This window comes from Cuculus canorus, chromosome 8 (genome assembly GCF_017976375.1).
Source record: "Cuculus canorus isolate bCucCan1 chromosome 8, bCucCan1.pri, whole genome shotgun sequence".
Taxonomy (NCBI): Eukaryota; Metazoa; Chordata; class Aves; order Cuculiformes; family Cuculidae; genus Cuculus; species Cuculus canorus.
The window spans coordinates 34,396,728-34,421,449 of NC_071408.1; the positions used below are offsets into that span (position 1 = coordinate 34,396,728).

A 24,722-nucleotide genomic window follows, 5' to 3' on the forward strand; every position below is an offset into this window, starting at 1 on the left:
TTAAGCCTGCTGCCCAAGTCCTGCTGAAGGGTCGGAGCCGTTATGTCCAGCTGCCATGCATCCACAACACCTCAAACTAACAACTGAGTGACCCACACAGCTATCTGGGATCATCGTTCTTAGATTATCTGTGCTGCCCTAAGGAGGCAAAAAAAGTAGAGAAATTGTATTTTGAAAAGCTGCGCATTGTTTTCTGTCTCTGGGTAGGTGAAGGAGAATTTAGCTAAACTCCAAGAGAAAATGTTTTACTGCAAAACTCAAATCGCATACACAAAGTTCTGTAGAGTTTTAGCATTTCCACACTGTATGTTTGACAGAAATCCAGTGACCTCTCTTTCGAGGACTGTTCTGAGTAGCAGTTTTGGCTAGAGGCAAGACAAAGAATTAATGAACCATTTCTACAGAGGACTTGCATTTCCCTGTTTTCTGAGAGCTCTGCTCTTCAGAGGCCTTGGTGTTGACACACAGCTTGTTTTGGCAAGTGGCTGCCCTTCCACTGCTCCTTGTTATTTAAGGCTTCACACCTGTAGGTTGCCAGCTCTAGTCCAGTCTGCCAAAAATGGTATTTTCAGCTGCACAAGTGCTTCAGGATGGGTTTGCACTGAAAGGTTACTCAGTGAGGAAGCCTGACCTGACTGTTCATCCAGTCCGGTGACAGCAGGACATCAGCAGATCCATATTGCCGTATCCCGCTGGTTATCTGTGTCTTTTGGCTGTTTCCTTCATAAATAGCATATTGATGGCCATGACCAGTGTTCAGACCTTGCCAATCAATACTAACATTGAATAGGAGTTAATTGACACACATAACTGCATCTCTCCGTTTGTGTACGAGAATGACACCTTCCTGTGCTCTGATCAATAGTGACTCCATGTAGAGTACTGAAATAAAACTGCTTTCTTTATCTGACAGAGTTTTCCCAGGTGGCTGGGAGCTGTCTCTTCCATTGTGTCTCGTCGGGGCAGATTAACTGGAATGTTACGTATGAATTGCTTGTCAGGATGATTCCATCAGGCATTTCTGCAGTGTTTATCACTGTCATCAGCGTTGTGTCAAGACGCTCAACCTTTGTTTTGTCTCTTGTTCTGAAGCCAGAAAGATGTAACAGTTTGCCAGGTACAAGCTTTGTTGCCAGCTAACACCGCTACCTGTTTCAAATACTAATTGGGAAACATGGATGTCTTAATAGCAAAAATAACCTGTATTTGCTGGAACTACTGGTTCTGGTTTGGTGTGACAATTACTGTGCATGTGGTATAAAACATTACTTTTCCTTCATCCTTTAACAAAACCCAGGTCGAGATACTGCTTTGAATAATCACTGCTTCAAAATCTTGTTTTAGTTGGAAGACTTGGAGATTTGAGGTGTAAAATAGGACAGTATTGCTTTAAGCATTACTTTCTTTAAATAAAAATTAGTTTTATTAATTTTTAATAGCTTTCTGAAAGGGGGAAATACAAAATGGCCCTATAAAACATCTTATAACTGCATTTTTAGTGACCATTTTGAATGTAATTTGGGAACAGTAGTTAACAGAATCTGAATTTGAATGGTGGCAAGTACAAATAAGTTTATTTTTCCACTTTTTGGGGGTATCTATATATTGGGCAAGAGAAAGGAAGGAATTAAAAAAAACCCCAATCTTAACTGGGGAAGAGAACCCTGGCCTTGAATTTGTTGCCAGGTATTTCCTTTTAAGCAGCCTCCCTGCTTCAACAGTGCCCGTAGAGGTGGGTATAAATGACAGGGCAGCTTCACCCTGGAGTTGAGTTTACAGGGGACTGTGTGGAAAGGAAGCTGGGAGCCAGAAGGAAGTGAGCAGAGGGAGACACTGGCCCCTCAGTATCTCCGCTGATGACGTTAAGCTCGTGAGCATTTTTGGGTGCCTGCAAAGCCACAGCCTTGGGTTTAGCTCCAACTTTTCCATGAAATTGCTTGCCTTGAACATCATGGGTCTCAGCCAGTTCTCATGGAATTGTTTTGAGTCACATTAACGTTTGACTTAAAGCAGTCTGTCTTATTACGGAGTTCAGCCAAAAGGGACAGCAGGTATAAAACAGCAAGGCTTTTGTCAAGCGCCCGCGTGGTTCCTGATCCACACCTCATTTTCTTGCTCTTCCATCTGCAGTCGAACCCGTTGCATGAGTTGGAATTCTGGAGTTCCATTTTAAAACCAGAAATCAGCAGAGAATAGTCTCCAGCATCTTATAAAATCCCATCCGTTTCCACAGCATTAGCTTTTGCAGCAAATCTGGCTCTGCAACCGACAGGGGGAAACTCGGGTTCCATACTGGGGAATTTCCCAGCGGGTGTGAGAGAGCTGAGCCCTGACAGCAGCCAGCGCTATTGGTGAGCTAATTCAAAGGATGAGCTTCTGTTCAGTCTTCCCCATCCCACTTTCTTAAAGGAAAAAGAGACACACTGGGAATTCTGCAATTCCTCTGTTTTAGGATAAGGTGAAGGAGAAGCCTGCAAGCTGGTGAATTGCTCAGACACAGCTGTAATTGCTCTGTTGTAACTCAGTGTATTAGTCTTCTAGTGGTAGACTTAAATCAGAATTCAGCATATAAAATCTGTTACTTTCACTCCGAAATGTTCTGATTTTTGTTGTTGCTGTTTTTCAGGTTAACAAACAGAAATATTATTCACAAGATGCCTGAATGGACTCTAATTGCAATAGTTTTGTTATCAGTGTAAGTACCCTTTAATGTCAAATACTCTCATATACAACTGTCCTTTCTAGCCTATTGAGGCGATCTCATTTTCAGATAAAAGGAGGGAAAGATTTCTTTAACTTGGGAATTAACAAATTTTTTTTTCATGTAAATGAACTAAATTCTCTTGACAGAATAGAATTGGCCCACTTGCAGTGACGTGTTAACAATGGATAAACTTCATGTTAAGTTAAAAAAAGAAAAGTTAAGAGTTAGGAGTTTTTGGAGAGGAATGGTGGGGTGAAGGAGGAGTACAATTCGCTCCTCTGTTTGCTGCTGACAGACATTCGTCCCCTCTCTGACAGAAGGACGAAATGACATGTGTGTTGTATTATTTGGATTTAGCATAACTGCTAAATGATTTCTCATTTTACTTCTAATTTGTTAAAAAATTTCACTTCCACAATAAAAGTCAAATGATTTCCATAAAGATATGATGTGCTTCTAAATATGTTTATTTGGATAATCTACCAAACCTCTGTGAGAGGGGAAGGATTTTTTAGCAACTCCCATGTTTCTAAAAGGAATTCTGGGACCCAGTATTTTATTTTTATGAGGATTAGCTCTGTTGCTGAAGATCATGGTACCACTGTGCCTGCAGTCCTCCTTGCCAGTGTTCTACTTGCTGTAGAATTACATTCTCTCCATGGGTTTTCCTAATGGGAAGTCTGATTTTATCACAGTGTCTTTCAGTGAACTTTACACAGAGGCATGGTTTATAAAAGCTGGAGTCATATGCATCAAGTAACTTCCTTGATTCATATTTCCCAAATTCATTTCTGAAGTTAGAGATACAAACGTTGCAGTGTGTAAAACAGACAGTTCTCTCACCAGTTCCTATTAAACATTTAACACGAGTTCACCTTTTAAGAACTCACCGGTGGTTTCACGCAGTGTCAGGCCCTGCCTTTCAGCAGGGTTAAACCACCCAGCGATCTTTGTGTCTTGCACATTACGAGATTGCGAAAATCATATTCCAGAGACCGTTTATTACTGTGCTGCTGCTGCTTCTGGGCTTCCTGGGTCACTGGAGCCTGTTGGACAGAAGTACTTACAGACATACCCAGGTCAAGAAGTGTGGTGGGCCAGCCTCGTAGCACCCCAGCACTGCATTTCCTTTCCTTGATATTGCTGCGGTCTGACACATTGTGCCGGTGTTGCTGTCCCAAGGAAGACCATACCGGCAGGCATTAGAGCAGGCTTCAGCGAGCCTTGCATCTGTGTCACCCAGCCAGATACCGCTCAAATGATTCATTAAATCAGAACACAGAAAGTAACTTTACTTGAATGCCTTGGCATGAATTTTTTATCAACTAAAAGAACAAATCTTTTGTCATTTTTACTATATATTCTTATGGTTGAGTTGGTAATTTGTGAAACAGATCTTATCAATTTTTCAAATAGTTTCTGTATATTTAAGGAAATGATGACTCTTTTGGTGGGAAGTTAAAATATGTTGCTGCTCTCAGTGTACAGTGAGCTTTAAATGTTTACATACCTAATGACTGCTTTATGATTGCTTTAAAATGTTATACAAGTAGAGGCAGGCTTGGTAGCAATCGGGATGAGCAGATAGCCGTCTCTCTTTTGCATTTGCTTCCAAAGGCTCCACCTCTAAACAAATTAATTCTATTTGATCCTAAAATAGAGTAGATTTTATTTCTAATGTCATTCTAGTGAAATCATGAATAAAACTCCTGTTGACTTCAGCTTATTGTAGGGTTCTCTCCCAAGTTCATGATCTTCTGCTTTTGAACAACTTCTCCAGCTGCCTCTTAGGAGAGGATGGGGAAGAATGTAGGTGGGGTAGGATGGGTGTTAAGGTTGCTCTGAGGAAATAATGACCGTTGCACCATTTCTGGAGAGATTAAAGCAGTGCATTTAATTCTTTGGAAATTCTAATAGAACTTGAATATTGAGTGGAAGCCAGAAGCGTGCAGGGAAGGGCTGCTGCAGAGGTGGGCAGCCCCTCGCAGACAGGTCCTCAGACTGTGGCCCTTTCTCAGCTCCTGTGGTCTGCCAGGGAATCTGTTGTGTCTTATTGATGTTGCTCCTAAAGGGAATTACACTCTGTGAAGTCTTCTCCAGCTTTCCCTTAGCTGCGCTGAGAGACGATTCCCGTTGCAGCAGATGTGATGTCATTTAGATCACAGAGCTGTGTGGGGCCTGAGTCAGAGTGACTGTTCACTGTCTTCTGTCACTGGGAGAGGAGAACCTTTTGAGAACACGCATACACAGGTCTTGACCTGGTCCCGACACAGAGTGGCCATTTTAATCCGAACACTAAACAGTGCAGTAGCATAAGCAAAACCCTGGAAGATGGTAATGCTTCCTCTTTCCAGGAGGATGAAAGACCAGGTTACAGGTGCGCTGGTTTGCAGGAAGTATAAGAGCAGAGACTACAGAAGGCAGAGCGAGCATGGGCTTTCAGCATGCACCTCAAGAGAAGCTACTTAAGACTTCGAGTGGTTTTTGTCTAGTATTTTACTGCGAAGGGGTCAGGGTTCTTTTGTTTAAATTAGCAGCTGTTGGACTTCACTTGCACTGGGTTTTGTGCATCGATATTGTGGTCACCGCTTCCTCCTCCTGTACGGCAAGTGTGTGCTGAGGACTAAACCATGTGCCTGACTGCACTGTGTGCTCTCGGAGTGCCCTTTTTATGCTGTGCGACCGGGAGAATGGCTGTTAGTATTGCTGCTGTATTGAATTCAGGTATTATCACTGCTTAATATTCTGTTATGTTCTGATAATCCTATCCTCTCTTCACTGGAGTGTGCATGTTAACACTTTGTGGGATACAACATGTTGGATAATCAGAAAACCTACTTTTGGTGCTTACATTAGACCTAGGCTCCTTCTATAGCCTGCTGGTCCTCCGGAAGCTATTAGAACTACTTGTGTGCCCTTGAGTCTACCAATTGTTAAAGAAACCTGGGCTTCTAATTCATTGCTCTGAAATAAAGTGCCTGAAACTAGATGGTGTGCCTGTCTTTCCCAAAGGATGGAATGTTGGAGCATTTCCTGTTCCTAGTGAACAGCTGGATTGATTCAATCAAATAATCGTACAAAGTACGAATAGCCAGTCTCAGGCTTTATTGAAAATCTCACCCGAGGCATTCCTGTCTGTGACCAGCACATCCTGCGATGCTATATCGACCCTCCTAGGGCGCACTTTGACAGCCGGATAATTATGTTCCAGTAGTTGCATTTATGCCTAGCATGGAGGAAGTGACTCTCTAAAAATGATCTGTATACAGAATTCCTTATTTATTTGTCATATATGATAATGTTGGCAGTGACAGTTTTCTGACTTTTCCTGTTGCAATATTTAGTATGTTAAGCAGAACTTTGCTTATAGTAATAGCTGCTTGATAATGTACTGGGTGCTAGAGTAGAGAAACTGCATCTTTTCCACCCAAAGAACTTTGCAAGATAGCAAATGAAGCAGATGAATAGACACAGATATAGTGGTTCAAGGAAGAATGGAGAACGCAGTGGGAAGGTTGGTTGCTCTACAAGCGCGGGCACTTGCTGTTTTAGTGTATACCCCTGGCACAGCCTAATGGAAAGCTTTCAAGGTATTTTCAGGAAATGTCTGCTTTCATCTTACTTATCCGAGCTGGCTGGTTCCAGTGAACTGTGGTCAGCTCCATCCACAAAGCCTTGCAAGAGGTTCCCCCGCTAAAAGCTTTGAAGCATTTCAAAATGTTCTGGGATTCGTTTATAAGCATTCGGCTGCAGTATTTAAACAAACTCAAAATGGCCATGATCACTAAACAAAGGCCATCATTATACGTGTGCAGCCACTTTAGATAAACGTGTCGTGTGGAGATGTACTCTAGAGGTTTGCTCTCTTGGAGATAACAGCTCAGCAACTGGAGAGCCTTGGGCTCAAATATGCATTTTTACTCCTTTGCACACAGGAGTACAGCTATGGCTCAACACTGACATTTCTAAATAATTTTAAGAAGAATTCAATGTTTACGATACCACTATTGTGTTCTTGTCTGAAAATGTCTGAGTGTTTGAACTGTGCAAATCTGGTGCACAAATGTATCTTGGGCATGAATCAGACCTGCAGAGCGATTTGTGTTCCTACAGAACCCACATGCGGGTCAGCTGGATGATCTTTTATTTAGCAGGTCTGACAACAGAAGTCAGAAGTCTGGTTCCATGTTTCAGCTGGGAAAAGTCTTTTTCGTTAAACTAGAAATATAATTATTTCTTATTTCAAAACAGAATTTGCAGATCCAAAAAGCCTGTCTTTTTATAGAAGTGTTTGAATGTGGCTATAGTATTGTCTTCACTCTTGGTCTCTGTCCATAGAGTTGTGTTATTGTTTGGAAGGGGGAAAAGGCAAGTTTGTCTTAACAAGTTAAAAAAAGTAGAAGTCTGTTCTTCCCTTTTGCTCTCTTAATAATTATAGGTTGTCGTTTGGTGAGAGTGAACTGAGTCGGGTTTTCTGTTAAGCAGTTTCAGCAGTTCTTGCGTATCAGCACTTTCTGAGCAAACCCAAATCTGCGTACTTGGCATGTTGTAGAGGCAATCAGTGTTACTGTACTTCCTCCCAGTATGTCCCAGTGTTACTTGGGAAACAGAACAGTGTTCTGTGGGATTTGCAGTACTGTTAATTGGGACATCAGTCAGTGCTAACTTTAACATTAATTAACTATTTTCATCATTGAAAAGGGAGAAAACAGAAGAAGCCTCAGGAGTTGCAAAGCTGCTGCTTCTTGCATGAACAACCCACTGTGGTGCTGCAGTGCAGTTATGCAGGAAAGCAACGCGGTGGGTTTCATTGCAGCACATGCAGCTGCAGGCTTTGTTCCATTCCAGTATTTCTCATGGGTAGCCTTCAAATGAAGAATGGGATGTGCCATGTAACTTTCCCGTATGCCCAGCACAATCTTTCAGAGGTGAGCACGGGTTCTTTAGTTCCCCTTTACAGCCTTGGTCCTTGACCCCATCAGCAGGAGCGCAGCCTCGGTACACGCTGTCTCCCAGACTTCTGCTACATGGAGTTAGGGGCCTGTCCCAGAAAGCTCTCTTCTCGGCGCCTGCCAGTCTTGTTGCCCTGTGCGAAGGAAGAGCAGGGCATGGCTTTCTGCAAAGTGGCTTGGAAAACCCTTCCGAGAGATAGAAATCTGCATGTTCCCAGCAGCTGGGGCAGGGGGGACTGGGGCTGAAGTTGTGCCCAACTACAGAGCTGGTGTGCAAAGCGCATCACTGGTTGTAAATTGTCCTTCACGGTAGTAGTCTTTTGACTAAGCTTTTTGTTGGAATCTAGAAATACTTCTATGTTGAAAGTAACTGTGGAGCTTCTGCTTTAGTCACCCTTGGGAACTTCATATTCCAATGGTACTTGTGAGTTAAGACTATGGTAGTAGGAAAAGTACTTTCCTCTGCCATTTCACTTTTGCCTGTTGTGTGCGTAAAAAGGATATTTTTGTTCCAGCCCTCTGAAGGATAATCCTGCTAGGTTTCAGAAGAATGCTCTGTCCTGTTGCCTCTTTGGGGAGCTGACTTGGTCAGCAGAGTTCATGTCCTACTGAACTCTACACCACAACTATGAGCTGATCAAGCAAATGGAAACGTTGCCCAGCCCTGTTAGAGAGAAAACTGGTTTAAATTCATGTTTCTTGAAAAGGTATATATTTAGATGATTTCTTTTGTAATGCCATGGTTTTCCTCCTTCCACAATTCCTGCACACAGCTTTGCTGATTAGAAGTCATGTCTAATGCTAATGCTGCAAAAAAGATGCGAGTAATCCACACTGTTAGCAGCCACCCTCAACTTAGTTTTAAACTAAATATATTTTAACTTCATCCAGTGAGCAAACTGAACTGTAAATTGTGCAGCTGAATCCTGAAGCTGCAGCCCTATGAAAATACACTTGCTTCCTTATTAATAATTAATCTTAATACATTCAACACAAACATTATTCTATTATGAAACATTACCCATCTGTTAAAAGAAAAACATGACTGACACACACTTGCATCTTTTATTTTCAGAGTTTTAACTTTGTCTTAGTAAACTTTCTGAAGAACAGCCTACATAAATGGGGATGTGACACGAAGGCAGGGGTTTGACTTACAGGAAACTTCACTCTAAGATGATGATCAGTCCTGATTTGGCTTGTTGCTGTAACGGGCTGGTAGCAATCACAGCTGACCAGCACATGGGAGCTTAGTCCAGAAACTGCAATATGTGTGTGTAAAACCAGCATCCGTGCAGAATCAGTACAGACTCTTGATAGTTTAGAGGCTTGGGATTGCAAAATATTTTGTTTCATTTTCATAGATACCCCAGCTATACCCTGTGTTCCGCAAAAATGCATGTTTTGCTCAGTCTCCTCCTTGGCCCATCCCTGGAAATGTTCAAGGCCAGGTTGGATGGGACTCTGAGCAGCCTGATCCAGTGGGAGGTGTCCCTGCTTGTGGCAGGGGGTTGGGACAGGATGACCTTCATGGCCCCATCCAACCCAAACCATTCTGTGATTCCTCCTCCCACTCCATCCATCTCTCTGTATCCGTCAGAACAGTTTAAGAAGACACTGAATAGTCTTACTCGTTCATCATAAAACTCAGTATTTCTGAGATGAGGTGTTCAGTTATTTAAAAGGGTAAAGAATAGTTAAGAGTCACATGGCTCTTCATATTGTTTCAAACCTCATCACATGTTCTGCTTTTTTAGGAGTATGTTTTAAGTCTGCATACTTTCACAGATCAGTGTTAATAGTGTTCTTCTGTTATAGAGATGCTAAGATTAAGAATAGAAAATGGGTTTGCTGGATATCATCAAGTCAGTGATAGATCTGGAAATAAAACAACTAAGCAGGAACAGGAGGGTTCGCTGTTTTTTTTTTTTTAACCCTACTGAGAGCTGGCATGTCTGGGAAAAGGTTCCTGATAATCCTTAACTTGAAGGGATTTTTATGAATGTCATTTTGAGAGGGCTAAAACTGCACTGGTGTTTTCAAATCTGAGTTTTAAAATCTGAGAAAGGCAAGTACTGAGATCCTTCTGGTTTACCCTCTGAAGAAAAAAAATTTGGACCCAATGGAAGCAGGTTCTATTCCTGGCATGTCTCTTTACTCAGCTGCATTGTTCCAGGTGTTTGATCTGTGTATTGGACTGAAAGGCAGATAATCAAGTTACAGTGTTCGAAAGCTGTGAAACTGAACTATAATCAATTTTATGGTCATTGTTTCCACGGTAACTGAGCACAGGTGAGTACATTTTATAAAGTCAAGTATTGACAAACTGTTTACCTAAGCACACTGCACTGGAGCTGTTTTAACTGTAGGGCAGTATGTTTTACTTAATCTTTATTGGATTTTGCATATCACTTGGAGAATGACTTGATAGGAACACGTTTCCAGTACTGTGGCAGCAAAAACAGTCCAGTGAGTGTGAAAATGGATTTATAGGAAATAATGTTTAGTTTGTAAAATGTACCAGGTTTGTATATAAGAGTATCTTTTAGATATTAAATTGCCCTACATATGTGCACGGTAATTTATACAACACTGTCTATTTTTCAAAGTACTTAAAAGATCCAGGCTCTCAAAAACTTACACTTTAAGTTATTTTAACCTCACAGACCCTTGTATCTGTGCTTACTTTGACATAGCTGAGTAGTCCAGAGACTTCAGTGGTATAAATTCCAGTCTGTGAGAGGTGGCACTGGAGAACTTTGTGGAACACAAAAGGTTAAGAGTAGGAGACTGAAAAGATCAATTTTAAAATGCATTTTAAATTTATTAAATTTTAGATTTTGAATAAGTCAAAAAAGAGGGAGAAGTGGGAATACATGGTAGGGCTGAGAAGTACCTTTGGTCTGTCAGCTGGCTAGCAGGAAACGGACCTCCGATAGTGGAGCTCTTTGAACAGGGCCTGTCCTTGAGACATGTACCTGAGAAACTTAGATTTGTTGGAGCGAAACAGCTGGTAGTGATTGCTTCTGGGTTTGTATTGTGAGCTTTTGTTGCCTTGGCTTTATACAGATAAGTCAGCTGAACTGAAACCTTGTGGAACAAATCCTTGTGTGAAGGAAAGTGCTTTAACTGGCACATGGTGTTGTAAGAGTTCTGGTGCTTCATGAACTAATGTTGTAGTAATAACCTGAAACATGGTAACACAGAGCTGGGCACCAGATCCACTGGGTTTTTAAAAGAATCCTCCTGCAGTCGTATCTGCTAATACAAAAGAGTGAAAAACTCTCTGATCCAGGTAAAATTTGTGTGAAGAGTGCTCTTGATGAGAAACAGTAGGTGTCGTTGAGCTGGGTTTGGTGCTTCCTTAGGCTTCTCACCTGCCAAGAGGTTTTCCTAATCCACTGTTAAAAGACATCTGGAAACTGCTTTGCATATAATTGCCCAAGTCATCGGTTTTTGACAGACATATGTGGTATTTGTGTTGCTGGCAGTCAAGTGACATTTAGGCCCTGTTGAAAAGGAACCAAAGTTCTATCTGGACACCAACTCCAAGAAGTGTTTGTGGAAGGTGAACTTTGAAAGAAGGAAAACGTATGTTTTATATAAGTATAAACATAAACGTGCATCAAAGAGAACATTATTCTTGAACAAATGTGTGGGAGCTGCATAGGGAAAATGAAGGTAATGGAAAAAATTAACAAAGATAACTTTTGAATGAACCTTAAGTTTTGACACGTACTTGGATTATGTAGGAATTCCAGTCATTGATTTTGAATCAGTGTTCGTAGCATTGATTTGAATGTAGTGGACAAAAATTTTGAACTATGAATAATTTAGCGTCTGTTGCCACCAGAGGATTGGAGTGGCTGTGCTGGGTTCTGTGGGCAAGGCAGCACACGAGGATGAAAGGAAGTTAAATCATAAATAAAACACAAGTTGCACTTCAGCTACAAAATTCTTCTCTTTATGATGAGAGTAGGGTCTTCAGGCTATGTTTAAAACTGGCCCAGAAGTAGCTTTTTTCCCTTCCCTCAGTAAGAAACTTGTCTGTTTATTTCTGTCAGTTGTTATCATTCAACACTGCGGACTTTAGAGTGGTTTATCACTCATTAAGAAAACAGAATATAGGAATAAATTTGAGGAGATTAAAGGAAACTGCCCCTTAATCCGGACTTTCCTCTTGGACCAATAGGATGTGCTAACAAAGGGCCCCACATTAGAGGCTGCTTTCATTTCAGTGTTGCAAATGACGGTCATCATAATTACCTTCTTTTTGACACTAGTACTGTTGGATTAATTCCAGAGATATATTTCTTAATTCTAGACTGAACTCCAGAGATATATTTAAATACTTCTGCATCTTGTTTGTAAGTTGGATGCTTCCAGTTCAGGATTGTCTGTCAAATATTAATGGGTTCTAATGGAAAACATTCACTCCAGAGACAATCTTTTGCTTTTAAGGGTTCTGTTTAAATGTTGAGCTTTTTAAATCATGCTCAGACTAAAATTGTAAGAAACGAGTGGGATTTTCTAACCAAAACTGTGAGCGTAACGGCTAAATTACATAAGTTGCGCTGTAAAGGTTTCTAATTTCTGTTAGAACAGTGTGATTGTGTAACCGCTTCATTTTACCAAAGGTGGTTATTGTTTTAAGCTCCCTGGTGTTGCACCTTCACCTTCAAACTACATTTGCATTGTGCTTTCTGGCCAGTACTTCACTTTTGCCTGATGGGTTCATTTTGCTTTAAGAGCTGGGAAATCCCTGCTGTGATTTAATATAATTTACTAACAAGATTGCGTCGCTAGGCGAGTGTAGTGAATCCAGCGATGTACTGGTAGGTGAGGGACTCCACCTCCAATTAAGCAGTTAACGTATCGTGAAGAACATTCAGAATTACAGTGGTGCTTTGACTTATTCTGCCAAAATGTCTGAGCACCTCTCAGTAGGCGTTCATGAAATGGATAAATGTGGCAAGTGTTTCCATCCACCCCATCAACTGAAGCGCTGTTATCAAGTGATTGATCCTTTGGCGACACTCCAGTTGTACGGACAGGCAGATGGTCTACAGGCTGCAGTGCACCTCCATTTCAATGAGGTTTATTGCTGCTCTGTAACACTTGTTGTATTGACTCAGTCTAGCCATTTGTCTTAAACAAAACAATTACTTTTGTTTAATCAGTTGCGTTGGAGACTTCCTTCATAGGAACATAATTAAATGAAATCTAGGACTGTATTCTATAAAACTGTTATATTAAAATAATTACATTTCTGATTAATAATATTTTTATTGCATTGCTAAGCCCATCCAATCTGTAACACCAGAGTAATGTGAGTAATTTTGAAGTATTTTTATTAAACAAACAAACCATAAACCCAAAACTCCCCAGTGCTTGTGTGTCAGTGTAGTAGAACACATTATAATGTCAGGGTTGTCCCCATTCATTCATTTAACGTGGCTTTGTGTGTTTCTAGAGGGGTTTTACCACTAAATGAGATGAACTATTACTGAGAATAACCTGCAGCATCACGCTGATATTTTATAAATCTGCTTGAAGGTTTATTTCAATCTGGGGGTGAGGTTTTATGCTCTATCATCTACCTACAATGCAAGGAGTAGGAAATTCACTGCAGACAGCTGCTGGGGGATTCTGGGGCTGTTGATGACATTAAAGTACCTTGCATTACTGAAACAGCTTTAGAAGCTCCTAAGTAAAGGCATCCTCCTCACACTGCCCTGCAGCCCACCTTTGGCCCAAGAAGTGGCACAAGGTGATCAGCTCAGCTGTCTGCCTGTCCAGTGCCGCAGGCTTGATCTGGACTCCTCTGCGGAGCACCTGTTCACCGCTCTGCCACAGCATGAGTCTGAAAAACAATCCCTCCCCTACCACTTGCCAGCCAGCACTGCTGCAGGTGCTTTCTTTTCATCCAAGCGGTGCCATTCCAATACTTTATACCTTGTAGAAGCAATCAGATGTTATTTCCGTCATGATTTCAGCTCGAAATGGTAGGTACAGAGCTGGGAAAAAGAGTAGGTTAATACTCATTGTAAATCTCAGAAGTAGTTGGTATTTAGGTAGTACTGCCCCAAATGGTTATAAGATAAATATTTGGAGGGGAAAGCTGGAAAACTTGCGAGTTTATGGCTTTGTAACTTAATTCTTTTAAGTACAAATTGATTATTCATAAGGAAGGGCTGTCCTGCATTCTTTACTGTGTTTTTCCAAATCAGATATTGACTCAGAGTTGTCTTGCAAGCCTGAGTTTTGAGTGGAAATTTGACAAGATTTGCCGATTAATGTCCCTTGTCTGTGACCCACGCAAGAGCGCTGTTCCCTGCTTTTGAGTCAACAATTTAGACTTCAGTGAGCTGCTCTGCTTTCAGAGCCATTTGCTCACAAACAGAAGAGTACTGGGTCGCTGACCAGTCCTTGCCGAATCCCAGCAATGCAGGTTGGTGTAGGGATTCCCTTAAAATATTTTTCCTTTCTATCTGAATATTGGGAAGACAACTTTAAGTGTAAAGGGTTTTTCTGTTCAGATAGCGTTCAGGTTAATGGTTTATTGTAGCAGTGGACAGGTCATGGCTCCACAGAGCGCCTCCTGTGCCGTGATGTTTCTTTGTAAGTCGGTCCCTGTTAACACTGTGACCTGTCACAGCCGCGGAGCAAGTGTGCTTCAGCACCGTTCTAAGGACGCGCTGCTGGAATGGCTTAAGTGATCTCTCGGAACTTTTAATAGCCGTGTTTAATCACCTGAACTGACGCTACAGGCTTGTAAGCACTTTTTGTTAAGCACATACAGTGTGGCTGACTGCTGAAAACATTTTCGTGTAGGTTGAACTCCTAAATGTTTTTGCGAGGCGACTAATTCATAGAAAGCTTGGGTCTTGAGTTGAAGCACTGAAACCCAAAATGTAAACACTTTGTGGTAGCCAGATGTTGTTTAATAGCTCAACAACAATAGCTTGGGCTTCATGTGAATTTACCTTTTTTTCTCTTGAACACGTAACATATGTGGAATAGCCAGCAAATAGGAATTTTATCAATCAGATACAGTTTAACATTTTAAACAGTTTTTAAACTTTACAAAGACCTGGTTCCCATATGGTATAGGTGGGTGTGCAGGGACCGACGCTGTTCCATGAAGTCTGGTACGTACCTGGCTGTTTTTCCATGCACTAAGCACAACCGTGTCCTTTGAACAGAGTGCTGGAGGCCAGCCTTGGAAGCAGAGGGGTCTAACTTTAGACAGTAACCCTTATGTCTGTGTCCTTCTGTGGGTGATTGGTTCAAAATCACTTAAGCCTTTAGCTTTTCTTACTTTTATTTGACTTTATTCACGTAAAGTTTTTTCCACATGAATGCTGCAATATGTGAAAGAGTTAACAGAAAAGTAGAATTTATATTTTTCTCTTCATTGTCACAGTAGCTGGTTGTTATTGTAGTCGTGAGCATCCTGTTTCCTGTTGATATTCTACATCTTTTGAAGATGCGGCAGTTTCAAGGCAATTCCATGATCCTGAAGTCTGATGTACCAATAATTGAATTAGTCATGATAGTTTCTTCAGAGATAGGATCATTGCAGCTTGCAGTGACTTGAAGATATGGATTTTAGATCCTGTTCTGGTTTATTTGCATGCCATCATGGTTTAATTCAGTTAGCATTTCATGCAAGGATAAGCACAGAGCTCTTAATGCTCTGTTGTGCAGTGCCTCGAATACATACACTGGAGCGGCATTACTTGGAGGATGGAACTTGCCTCTCAGCGAAAACCAGCTGCTTGTGCTGGCTCCTCTCGCAGATGAAAGTTTCTGCTTCTGTTCCAGCAGCAGAGAAAAATACTTGAAAATAACTGCTTTTCAAGTGACAAGTTAAAGCATGATGTAAATGCCAAAGGAACACAGTTTTCCAAGATCGAAGCATTGGTGTATCTATTCATAAATGCTTAAGAAGTTGTCCCATGGAGGCACAATTTTTTACTAATGGCTAGAAACTTAGCTATGTGTCTTTGAAATTACTTTCTGATTTAGTCTCCTGCTTAACAGCTAATTAGTAGCTTAATTAGTTTTTAAAAAAAGTGCAGGTAAGGAAAAAAACTTGATCCACAGCTGAAATAACTTTTCCTTCCTTTTAAGTTAGTTTCTCACTATTTAATGCCTGGCAGTTTCTCTGACAATAGCAACAGGTTCTTCGTTCTTAGTGTGGGCTGTTGTATTGTTATCAATTATATTGTATGTAATACACCAGTCTTATGTACTGTAAGGAGCCAAGTGTTACCTTATAAACTGCCTTTCTCCAGCACAGGTGTTCAGATTAATGAACTTTGGGGTTTTTTTACATCTGATGCTGAAAAGTCATTTTTCTGTATCAAATATGTTGGATTTGGGTTTTTTTTTCCAGACTGTCACAACATACTCCAGTTTTCAAGACCACTCAGGCCAGTCCAACGTATACCCAGTTCCTGACTACATTGCTGGAAGAACTGCACTTCAAAAGTGAAGATCTGGAAAGTCTGACAAGCATCTTTGGGAAGGACAGCCTGCTTGACTGGTTAGTCAATGTTAAGTGGTTTTGCAGGTCAGGAACTAAGTCAGTTAACAACAGTTTGAATTTTCAGCATTCTGTAAGTCCACACAGCAACTACAGATCATATTAGCCAGAGCAGAAATGTGTGAAGCACATTTTGAAGTAAAAGAATAGATGTGGTATTGAAATGAGTGTAATCATTTTGTCTCTTACAGTAAGTGCCAGCTGCTTACTTATCACTTTAATCTTTTGAGAATACAAAGTTGGTTTACTGCAGTTTCAGGAGGAATTTTTACTTGATACAATTTATAAAACTGAAAATTTTGTGTGGCTCCAATGGCTGAGTCTCAGCAGGGTTTTTTATTATAACACTGAAATGGTTATGTTCGGTCTTCGTGATAAAAAAATTAAGCTGAAAGCTGTGCATTTTTTGCGTAATGGTGAGAGTGCATTTTGCTTCTGCCTAGGCTGAAGAATTAAAGAGCAAATACCTTATTTATGGCGTTAATATTCAACTGTTTAGAAGAATATAGAATTATAGTACTTAATTAAGTGATCAGCATATTAACATTACTGATCTTACTCCTTTGTTCCCCACAGAATAAGGTGATCATCCTGACATCTCCTGCTATTTGCAATAGTGTCACAGAAAACAGAACACTACCTACAATTGTTGGAACTGGTTTTTAAATGAAACATGAAATGTAGTATCAATTGTACTTCTTGCAGTTGCTTTTTCATTTGCTTCCTATGAATAAGGATTTTGAAGTCTTGTGGAGAAGCTAATTATAACAGCAGTCATTCAAGGTACGCATGAAGACTGGTTAAAACATGGGTCTTCTGAAAACTGACTGTGTCAAAGCAGTAGAAAAGAATTTTGATTGGTTTGGGTTTTTTCTTGCTTTGGAAATTTTCAGCCAAAATTTATCTGCAGGAGTTGGGGAAAGAAAGGGAGGGGAAAAAAAGGTGTATTAGCCTGGATAGTTGAGAAAGCTGCTGCTGATGTTGTTCCAGCTGAGCTGATGCACAGAGCAGTACCCTTTATGAATGGTGATGACAGCGCACAAAGAGGTCTGATCCGTAGCCTGTTGTTCTTGCTGCTTCTAAGAAAAGGGGTGGTTCCTGAACTTGTGCAAAAGTTATTTTTAAACAGCCTCTAATTGTTACTGATTTGGACTTTAAATATATTTGAATAACTAAAAGCTTAATTTTTTGCTTTCATTAGTCATTTTGTTTTAGAGAATTGTGTTATCTTGGCTGGGTGTGTTTTGCCTTGCTTCTGTCACTGACTGGTTATAAAATGCAATTTAAAACTAATCCACTTGTAATCCTTAATGATTCCATAAGACATAATTCCATCGCATAGTTCTGTGTGTAGGTCTTGAAAAGACTGGAGAAGGACGCCGTAAGGGACAGCACTTGCTCTGCCGCAAGCACCGGCATGAGATAAGGCTGAAGTGTGACTTAGCAGGGCTGGTAAATGCCATTTAAAACCAGTATGTATTCCCTTGGTTTATTTCCGTACTTGGGCACCAAAAGGGAGCTGTGCACTTACTGAGTTTATTGCTCTGGAATTCCTTCATGATAATCAGGATAAATAGGTCGATTTCCCCTGGCACACAGAAGTCTCTGCATACAGCTTTTCCCCAGAAGTTTTGTTGGCAGTGGATTTTATTTAGATGATGCTTGACTTTCCCTAACTGACTAATGTGAAGTTAAGTTCAGTACAATTTGCAAAAGCAGCAATTGAGATTGAGGAAAACCTTTCATGCAGAGTTAGAGCTGTTCGCTTTTCTAAGTATGCAGTAGGAAAAAAATACCCATCATGATCAGAGTGTGTCTGATGTCAAATTCATAAGAATGCATAGTGGAACACTTTTTACTTGATACACGCACAAAGAAGGCACAAGACCTCACCAAAAGAGAAGCTTAGACAAGCCTGAGTAGTAAGTATGATACTCTGAGCAAAACTTAAAGTTTGAATTTATATCTACCTGCTTCTGATTTTGGAAGTTGAGTATATTTCTATTTTTAGCTGGTACTTCCCTGTGGATTCTGAGCAAGCCAGTGTTTCTGGTGCGTTTACCTTGGTGCATCAAAATTACAACTACCCCATGACTCGGGGTAGGTTTATAGTTGGACTTGATGATCCGGTGGGTCCTTTCCAACCTGGTGATTCTGTGACAATGCTGCTATACCAAGTACACCTAAAGGCATCACAAATGCACATCATAGCAGGAATGTTGCTGTGTTTCAGGTTTGATGGCTCTCATTTGAAAGGTTTTACACTTCCTGTCAGTTTAGTGGTGTGATTTTTTTGTTAGTTATTTTTAGGCTTGGTGTTCAGCACATGCGATGTGGGAAACACATGGTCTTGCAGTAAGAGTGAATAGGTCACAGGCCCAAAGACCTCTCTAGCAGGGTTCACTGCAGCTGCTTTTACTGTTTGCCTTAGCAGCTCAAAAAAGTAAGCTCCCAGGATTTTTGCGTCTCCTCCTTGGTGCTGTATAGTAAGCTCACTCGTCCCTTCCTTGCCCTGAGAGAACAGGATAACCATTCTCTTCATGACCACCTTCACTAGCCCAGGAGAAAGTTCTGTAATGTGCTGGAAATGCCCTGAAGGGATATTCTTCACTTCACTTTAATGATTTCATATCACTTAGACCTGAGTAAAACACATGTAAGCAAATGCAGAAAGTATGCGTATACCCACTGTAGCAGGAGAGCTCGATTCATTTCATTGAAGACTATGAAAACAAAACAAAGCCTTAGTGAATCCAGACAAGTGTAACTGAGGTGGCTGTGCTGCTGTCTAAACCCAGAACTGGAAAGGTACCTCTGCCCTGTCTTCAGAGAGTGAGGCAGGGAACGACAGAGGGCCGGGTATATCCACGAGAGACATTTGGGGCCTCGAGGGCTCTGTGCACACCACACAGAGAGGATTCACCTGCATCATCAATCTTCAGCTTCAGTGAGTAGTTTAGAAGTGGTATTTGTTGTGATTTAAGGGGGGGAAGTGATGATCCTGTGTGTTGAACTTGTGTGTTCTACCCTTCTCTCCCTACTTTGGGAGAATCTGGACTCTACAAAATGCAAGAAGGGGAAAATGCAGCTCAGTGGGACTTTGGGACACAGCTGGCCTTTGCTGGAGAGAAAAGGACTAACATAGCAGAGAGGTGAAAAAGGAAGAAAGAAAGAGAAAGTTGTATTCACGCCTTCTAAATTTAGGCATCCAACCCTAGATACCTGCCTGTCTCCATTGACTTTGGAGAGAAACAGTGCTCTTAAATGTAGGTTCTCCAAATCATACCTCAGCACAGCTTCCAAGGTGGGTGGTGTTAACGCCTCTGCCCCGTTCCCCAGTGGCAGAAGTGGGTAAGTCAGCTGAGAACTGTGACTATAGACTGGCTCTCTCTTGAGTAACTGGTAAAGTGCGGCTGCAAACCAAGCGGGGACTGCCCTGCAAAGCAGGAAGCTTCTCGGCTATCTGAGCCTATGGTTTGCTTATTTCAATGGCTGCTGCTTCACATGGAATTATTTTCTTAACAGTAAGAATTAAAGCCAAAAGAATTGAAGACTTGCAGTCTTTAGGAAAAAAAATAATGCCCGTGTGTTGAAAGAACATCCTGGGCATCACGCTCTAGTTCTGCAGTTTTCCTCTCAGCTTTCCATCCTTACCGGTCACTTCTGCAGTCGCTCACCAACACCCAGTGCCATGGGTGAGTTTAGCTTGGTCACACTGGGCTGGCAGAGAATGCTGAACTGCCATTTCCAATGAGCATTAAATATTGAAAACACAGGCTCGGGCTCTCTTTGGCGTGTCTTAGGTTTCCACAAGCAGCAGATGGCATACAAGGCAGGGCTGGGCCCCTATGAAGCCCTCTGTTTCTCAGCAGCGTAGCTCTGCCACCTGACAGCCCCTTGGCCTCTGATTAGAGCCGGAGGAAGTGGGTGTGCCTGCCATTAACAAAGGCAGAAAGCAATGCTGCTAGAGTCTTTTCCTCTTGTGAGCTCTCTTTTTGTGACTCTTCGTCTTAGGACCGCTTCTCTGCACAGACGACAAGCAGTGCTTTGGGAGATGAGCTGCCTGAGAGACGCTGTGGAAGGTGAACTGTGGTGTTTGTGGTGCTAAACAGGAATTAGTGAGGCAGGGGAGAGAGCTGGGAACTTGTGTCTTCAAGCAGCTCGCATTTGAGCACCCTGGCCTCTGAGAGCAAAAGCATGCTTTGCCTCAGCTGCTGATCAGGACGTGCATGATAGATGTTTGTCGCTCGCCCTTGGCTGCTTGCAGCTGTAGAGCAAGAAGTGAAGCAACCAGGAGCTCTGAAAAAAATAGATGAGGGGGGCCAAAAAAGTGTAATTGGCATAAAGAAAGGTAAGAAACGAGCACAAGCCCTTTTAAACTGTTCTTGGGCTGGAAAACAGGCAATGCTGTGAGATATATGGGGCATCCTCCTCAAAATAGTCTCCTCGGTACATCATCGTGTTTGGGGCAGCATTAACAATCAGGCAGGGCTGGAAAGGCCACAAGCAAAGGCCACCAACCTTCGGTGCAGTGCTTCTGATATCTGTGAGCCACATTTGCCTTCCCTGTGACTTTCCCACCGCAGCTGAATGTGTAGACTTCAGTCCTAGGTTTAGGAACACTTATCAATCGGAATAACGCAGTAATTGTGGCCCCACCAGCCCTTCAGATGTCACAGGTTCGTTGGGTTTCCTGAGCTGACCCGCTGCCACCTCAAGCCAGCAGCTCCCTAAGCAGCGCCCCTCTTTCAGGAGCAGGCTAGAGCTGACACGTCTCAGCACTGTGAGAACTCCCGTTGCGAGGCAGCCCTCAGCATGCTCGGCAGCCTGTTCTGTAGAGGCAAAGCTGCAGTGCACTTTTGCACACTGATTATACGCAGGAGCTGCCTGCAAAGGTCAGAGAACAACGCCAGTGGGGCTGCCGGCATCATTGCAAGCCACATCAAACCAATGCCATTTCTGGCTCTATTTAGCCTCTTAAACCACATGGGATAAGTAACTGAATTGAATGCAAGGTGGGGCGGCAGCAGCTTCTGGGGGAGAGTCCTGTGATTTGGTTGGCCTTAGGCATTACTATAGAGAGCTTGTAGGTCTTTGGGTACAGCTTTAACAAGCTGCAAACATTCGGATCAGGATTTACATCATAAATCTTGCCTTTTTGTTCTACTCAAATGGGAGTGTCTACAAATCAGGTTAATATAATTTAACAGCGCAGTAGATAAGTAACAAAAAAGATTGTAATTGGTAGCATTATCTGAGAAGCCAGAACGAACCTGCTTACAGCTGTCAGCCGAGGCCTGACTCATCCGAGGTATTTTATAGCAACCATATGCTAGGCATGTCTATCTCACCTATTATGCAAAAAAAATGATAATGTTTCCTAATCAGGATTTGCCACTGAGCAGGTTTTTCCCGTAAACATCTCTGTATTGCAAATGCTATCCATGGTCAGGAGAAAGCCTTTTGCAAATGCTTCTGATTTGTTCATTTAACAAATAGAATAAACGGCCACAAATCTGTGGACAGGACTAATTCAGCAAGGCTGGCTGTCGTTCAAGGGACAGGTACGTGATTCCGGCAGTTGGCATGTCATAGAACAGAATCACAGCATCACTGAGGCTGGAAAAGACCTCTGTGCTCATCCAGTCCAACACCACCATGCCTGCTAAGCCAAGTCCCCAAGTGCCACCTCTTCTGTTAGGAGGTGGCTTCGGATCCCCTGCACTTCTTGTGCAAAACAACCTGGGTGTTCCAAACTGAAGGCACGGTCCCAAAGCAGGAACCAACCTGCAATACAGTCAAAATACTTCACCGAGGCAGCACATGTGGAGTTGTGTCAGTACAGTGTATTGAGCTGCATAGCCAGAAAAGAGGGTGAATTCCTGTCAGCACAGGAGAGACATTAACAATCAAGTTTGAAAATATTAAGGTCTTTTGGTAACAATGCTAGAATAATAATTGCATTTTAACGAAGGCAGACACCGCTGTAAACCTGTCAGTTGTTGGGTTTTGAGCAAGTTTTACATCCAGTTCTCTTTTACACAAACCTGCCTGCGCCTGTGTGCCTCTGCGGCCTGATGAGTCCTTCTTGCACGGACAGTGGTTACCCGTCCACGAGCCTCAGGTGTTCCCAGGACGCAGCCACAGCGCCCGAGCGGTCTCAGGGGCAACACGGGGCTGAAGCAGTGCGGGCACTTCCTGCTGTTCTCACAAGGGCAGCCGTTCGGCTGCTTAAAGCTCTGATGACAAAGCTCCTGTTGATGCAAACAAGAGAAAACTGTTGTCCTGGGAATTGTATGCCTTGTTTAGGAATCACAGTCTCGGATTTGTTTCAAGAAAAATCCTTCACTTAAAAGCTTTTTTGGATGGATTCTTTTTGTCTGAGCTCTGGGCTCTTAATTAAAAAACTAAAAGGAAAGTGGATTTTTTTTGCTGTTTAAGATCATCGGGTTATTATAAAATTTCACAGCTAGAAATCAAGTGTTTCTTCCTTCTCAAGGTAATTTCTTAAGGAGGCATCCGAGAACTTGGACAATGAGTGATTTTATAGATACTGCCTTAGCCCTCAGCAGCTCCAGGTCAAGCACATGTCAGCTCTGCTCACTATTCTTTTCTAAGATCCTCCCAAGCTCTGTGTTTTTGTACACGGCACATCTGATGCCTCTTGTTTTTCTTCTATAACCACGGATGTGCCCTCTTCAAAAAACTCACAATCTCAAAATACTGAGCTGACAAGCTGAGTGTCAAACCACACACCCCAACAGCAAGCAGTGCTGGAGAAAAACAGGAGAAATCACATAAATTGAAATTGAAATGAATCTGAAACATTCTCAGCTCGGAGCAGGCGTTGTTTCCTAAGCATGCGGAGGCCATTTGATGCTCTTAGGTTTTGTGCACACTTACTGCATGTGCAGCAGTTACTCTCGGAAAGAAGAGATTAATTTGAGCAGCACGTTATGCTTTTGTGTTAAGATGAGTTTTATCTCTCTGAGCTGATCTAGAGCCTTGCTGTGGGACTAAGCTGGGTTTCCCTGTTTGCCAAAGAGCAGCACGGGTGTTCTGTGCTGGGTTCCACCGGGTTAGGCAAGGCCTCTTCCCTGGGATCGTGGCATTTATGACGCCTCTCTGCGTCAGAGCCGGCAGGTACCGCTCACTCAGAGCGCACCAGAGAGCTGGACAGGAGCTGCGCACGCTCCCAGCATGAGCCACGGCTGCTGGTGTCCCTGTGCTGCTGGGCTGTTTGAAGTGACGTGTCCAGGCCTTCATGGAGAGGATGTTGCAGGACCCACCGCTCTCAGCTGTAGCGCCAATCTGCAAGCCACCCTTCCTCCCACCACGGGGCTGGGCCGGGGCAAGGTTTGGTCCACGATGCTCTAGTGCCAAGGTGCCAAATGCTTTATGAGTTACTGAAAGGCCTCGTGACACTCTCCTACAGAGAATGAGGTGCAGAAGCAGTGGAAGGGGTCATTGGCAGGCTGAAAACATACATAAGCCCAGCTAGCTGGTTTCTTTCTTAAACTGTCGAGCATATTTCACACTTTGCAGCATGCTGTCACCGTAGCTCTACGGTTCAAAATTTGTCATAGAGTAAAGAAAAAAGATTACAATTTAAAAGCATAGCTACAAACACGTATTTAGCTGCCTTTCAATATGCAACTGAAAGATAATGGTGTTGTGCAGGTTTCGCTAAAAGAAACATCCTTTTCTTCGTCTGGTGATTCAAAGGTAAAACAGTGACCTCCAGTTTTAGCACTTGACTGGTGATCTTCTGTAAAGATCTGTGTAAGAGCAGTGCTGGATTTGGGGTTACGTCATTTCTATTTTAGGGGTTTGAGTCAAAAGCTGGATTTTTTTTTTTTTCCTAGTTCATATCCATCTGATAAACTTGCATACAAGAGAGATGATGCCTGAAGCAAAGCTGATAAAGCCACCAATACCAAGAAGCAGGGGGTGGCCACAACAGCACAGATCACAGATACATATCTTCACATCCCTGTTTCCTTTACAAAGGGAGGAAGTTTCCTGCAGGTTGGCCCAAGAGTATCCAGCCTGAGAGCTAGCAAAGTACAATTTCCAAGAACCACGGGCTTTTAAGAATATTGAATTCAGTATTTCACAGGTAATATTCTAAATGTTTTCTATACCTGGTGCTACCAAAATTCCACAGCTGAGTAACACAGCTGGCAGAGATACAGGTGTCCCATGCTGGTTTATAGCTCTGCTCTTTTCTCTTCCCTCTTCTACCAAATCCTTCCTGTTCTTCATAGAATCATAGAATCACCAGGTTGGAAAGGACCCACTGGATCATCGAGTCCAACCATTCCTAACACTCCCTAAACCATGTCCCTAAGCACTTCATCCACCCATTCCTTAAACACCTCCAGAGAAGATGACTCGACCCCCTCCCTGGGCAGCTGTTCCAGTACCCAATGACTCTCTGTGAAGAGTTTTTTTCTGATATCCAGCCTGAACCTCCCTGGCGGAGCTTCAGGCCATTCCCCCTTGTCCTGTCCCC

General features: G+C 42.4%; 1 protein-coding gene across 1 annotated transcript in view; it reads left to right on the top strand.

Moving 5' to 3' along the window:
* RPAP2 (RNA polymerase II associated protein 2) overlaps nt 1-22,662 on the top strand; it is a 37,072-nt gene extending 14,410 nt beyond the window's left edge. The window contains exons 12-14 of the mRNA XM_054073791.1: nt 2,627-2,695; nt 16,058-16,207; nt 16,784-22,662. Coding sequence (XP_053929766.1) covers nt 2,627-2,695; nt 16,058-16,207; nt 16,784 — 220 coding nt within the window. The 3' untranslated portion in view covers nt 16,785-22,662. The remainder of the gene's footprint in view (nt 1-2,626; nt 2,696-16,057; nt 16,208-16,783) is intronic.
* The last annotated feature ends 2,060 nt before the right edge of the window (nt 22,663-24,722 follow it).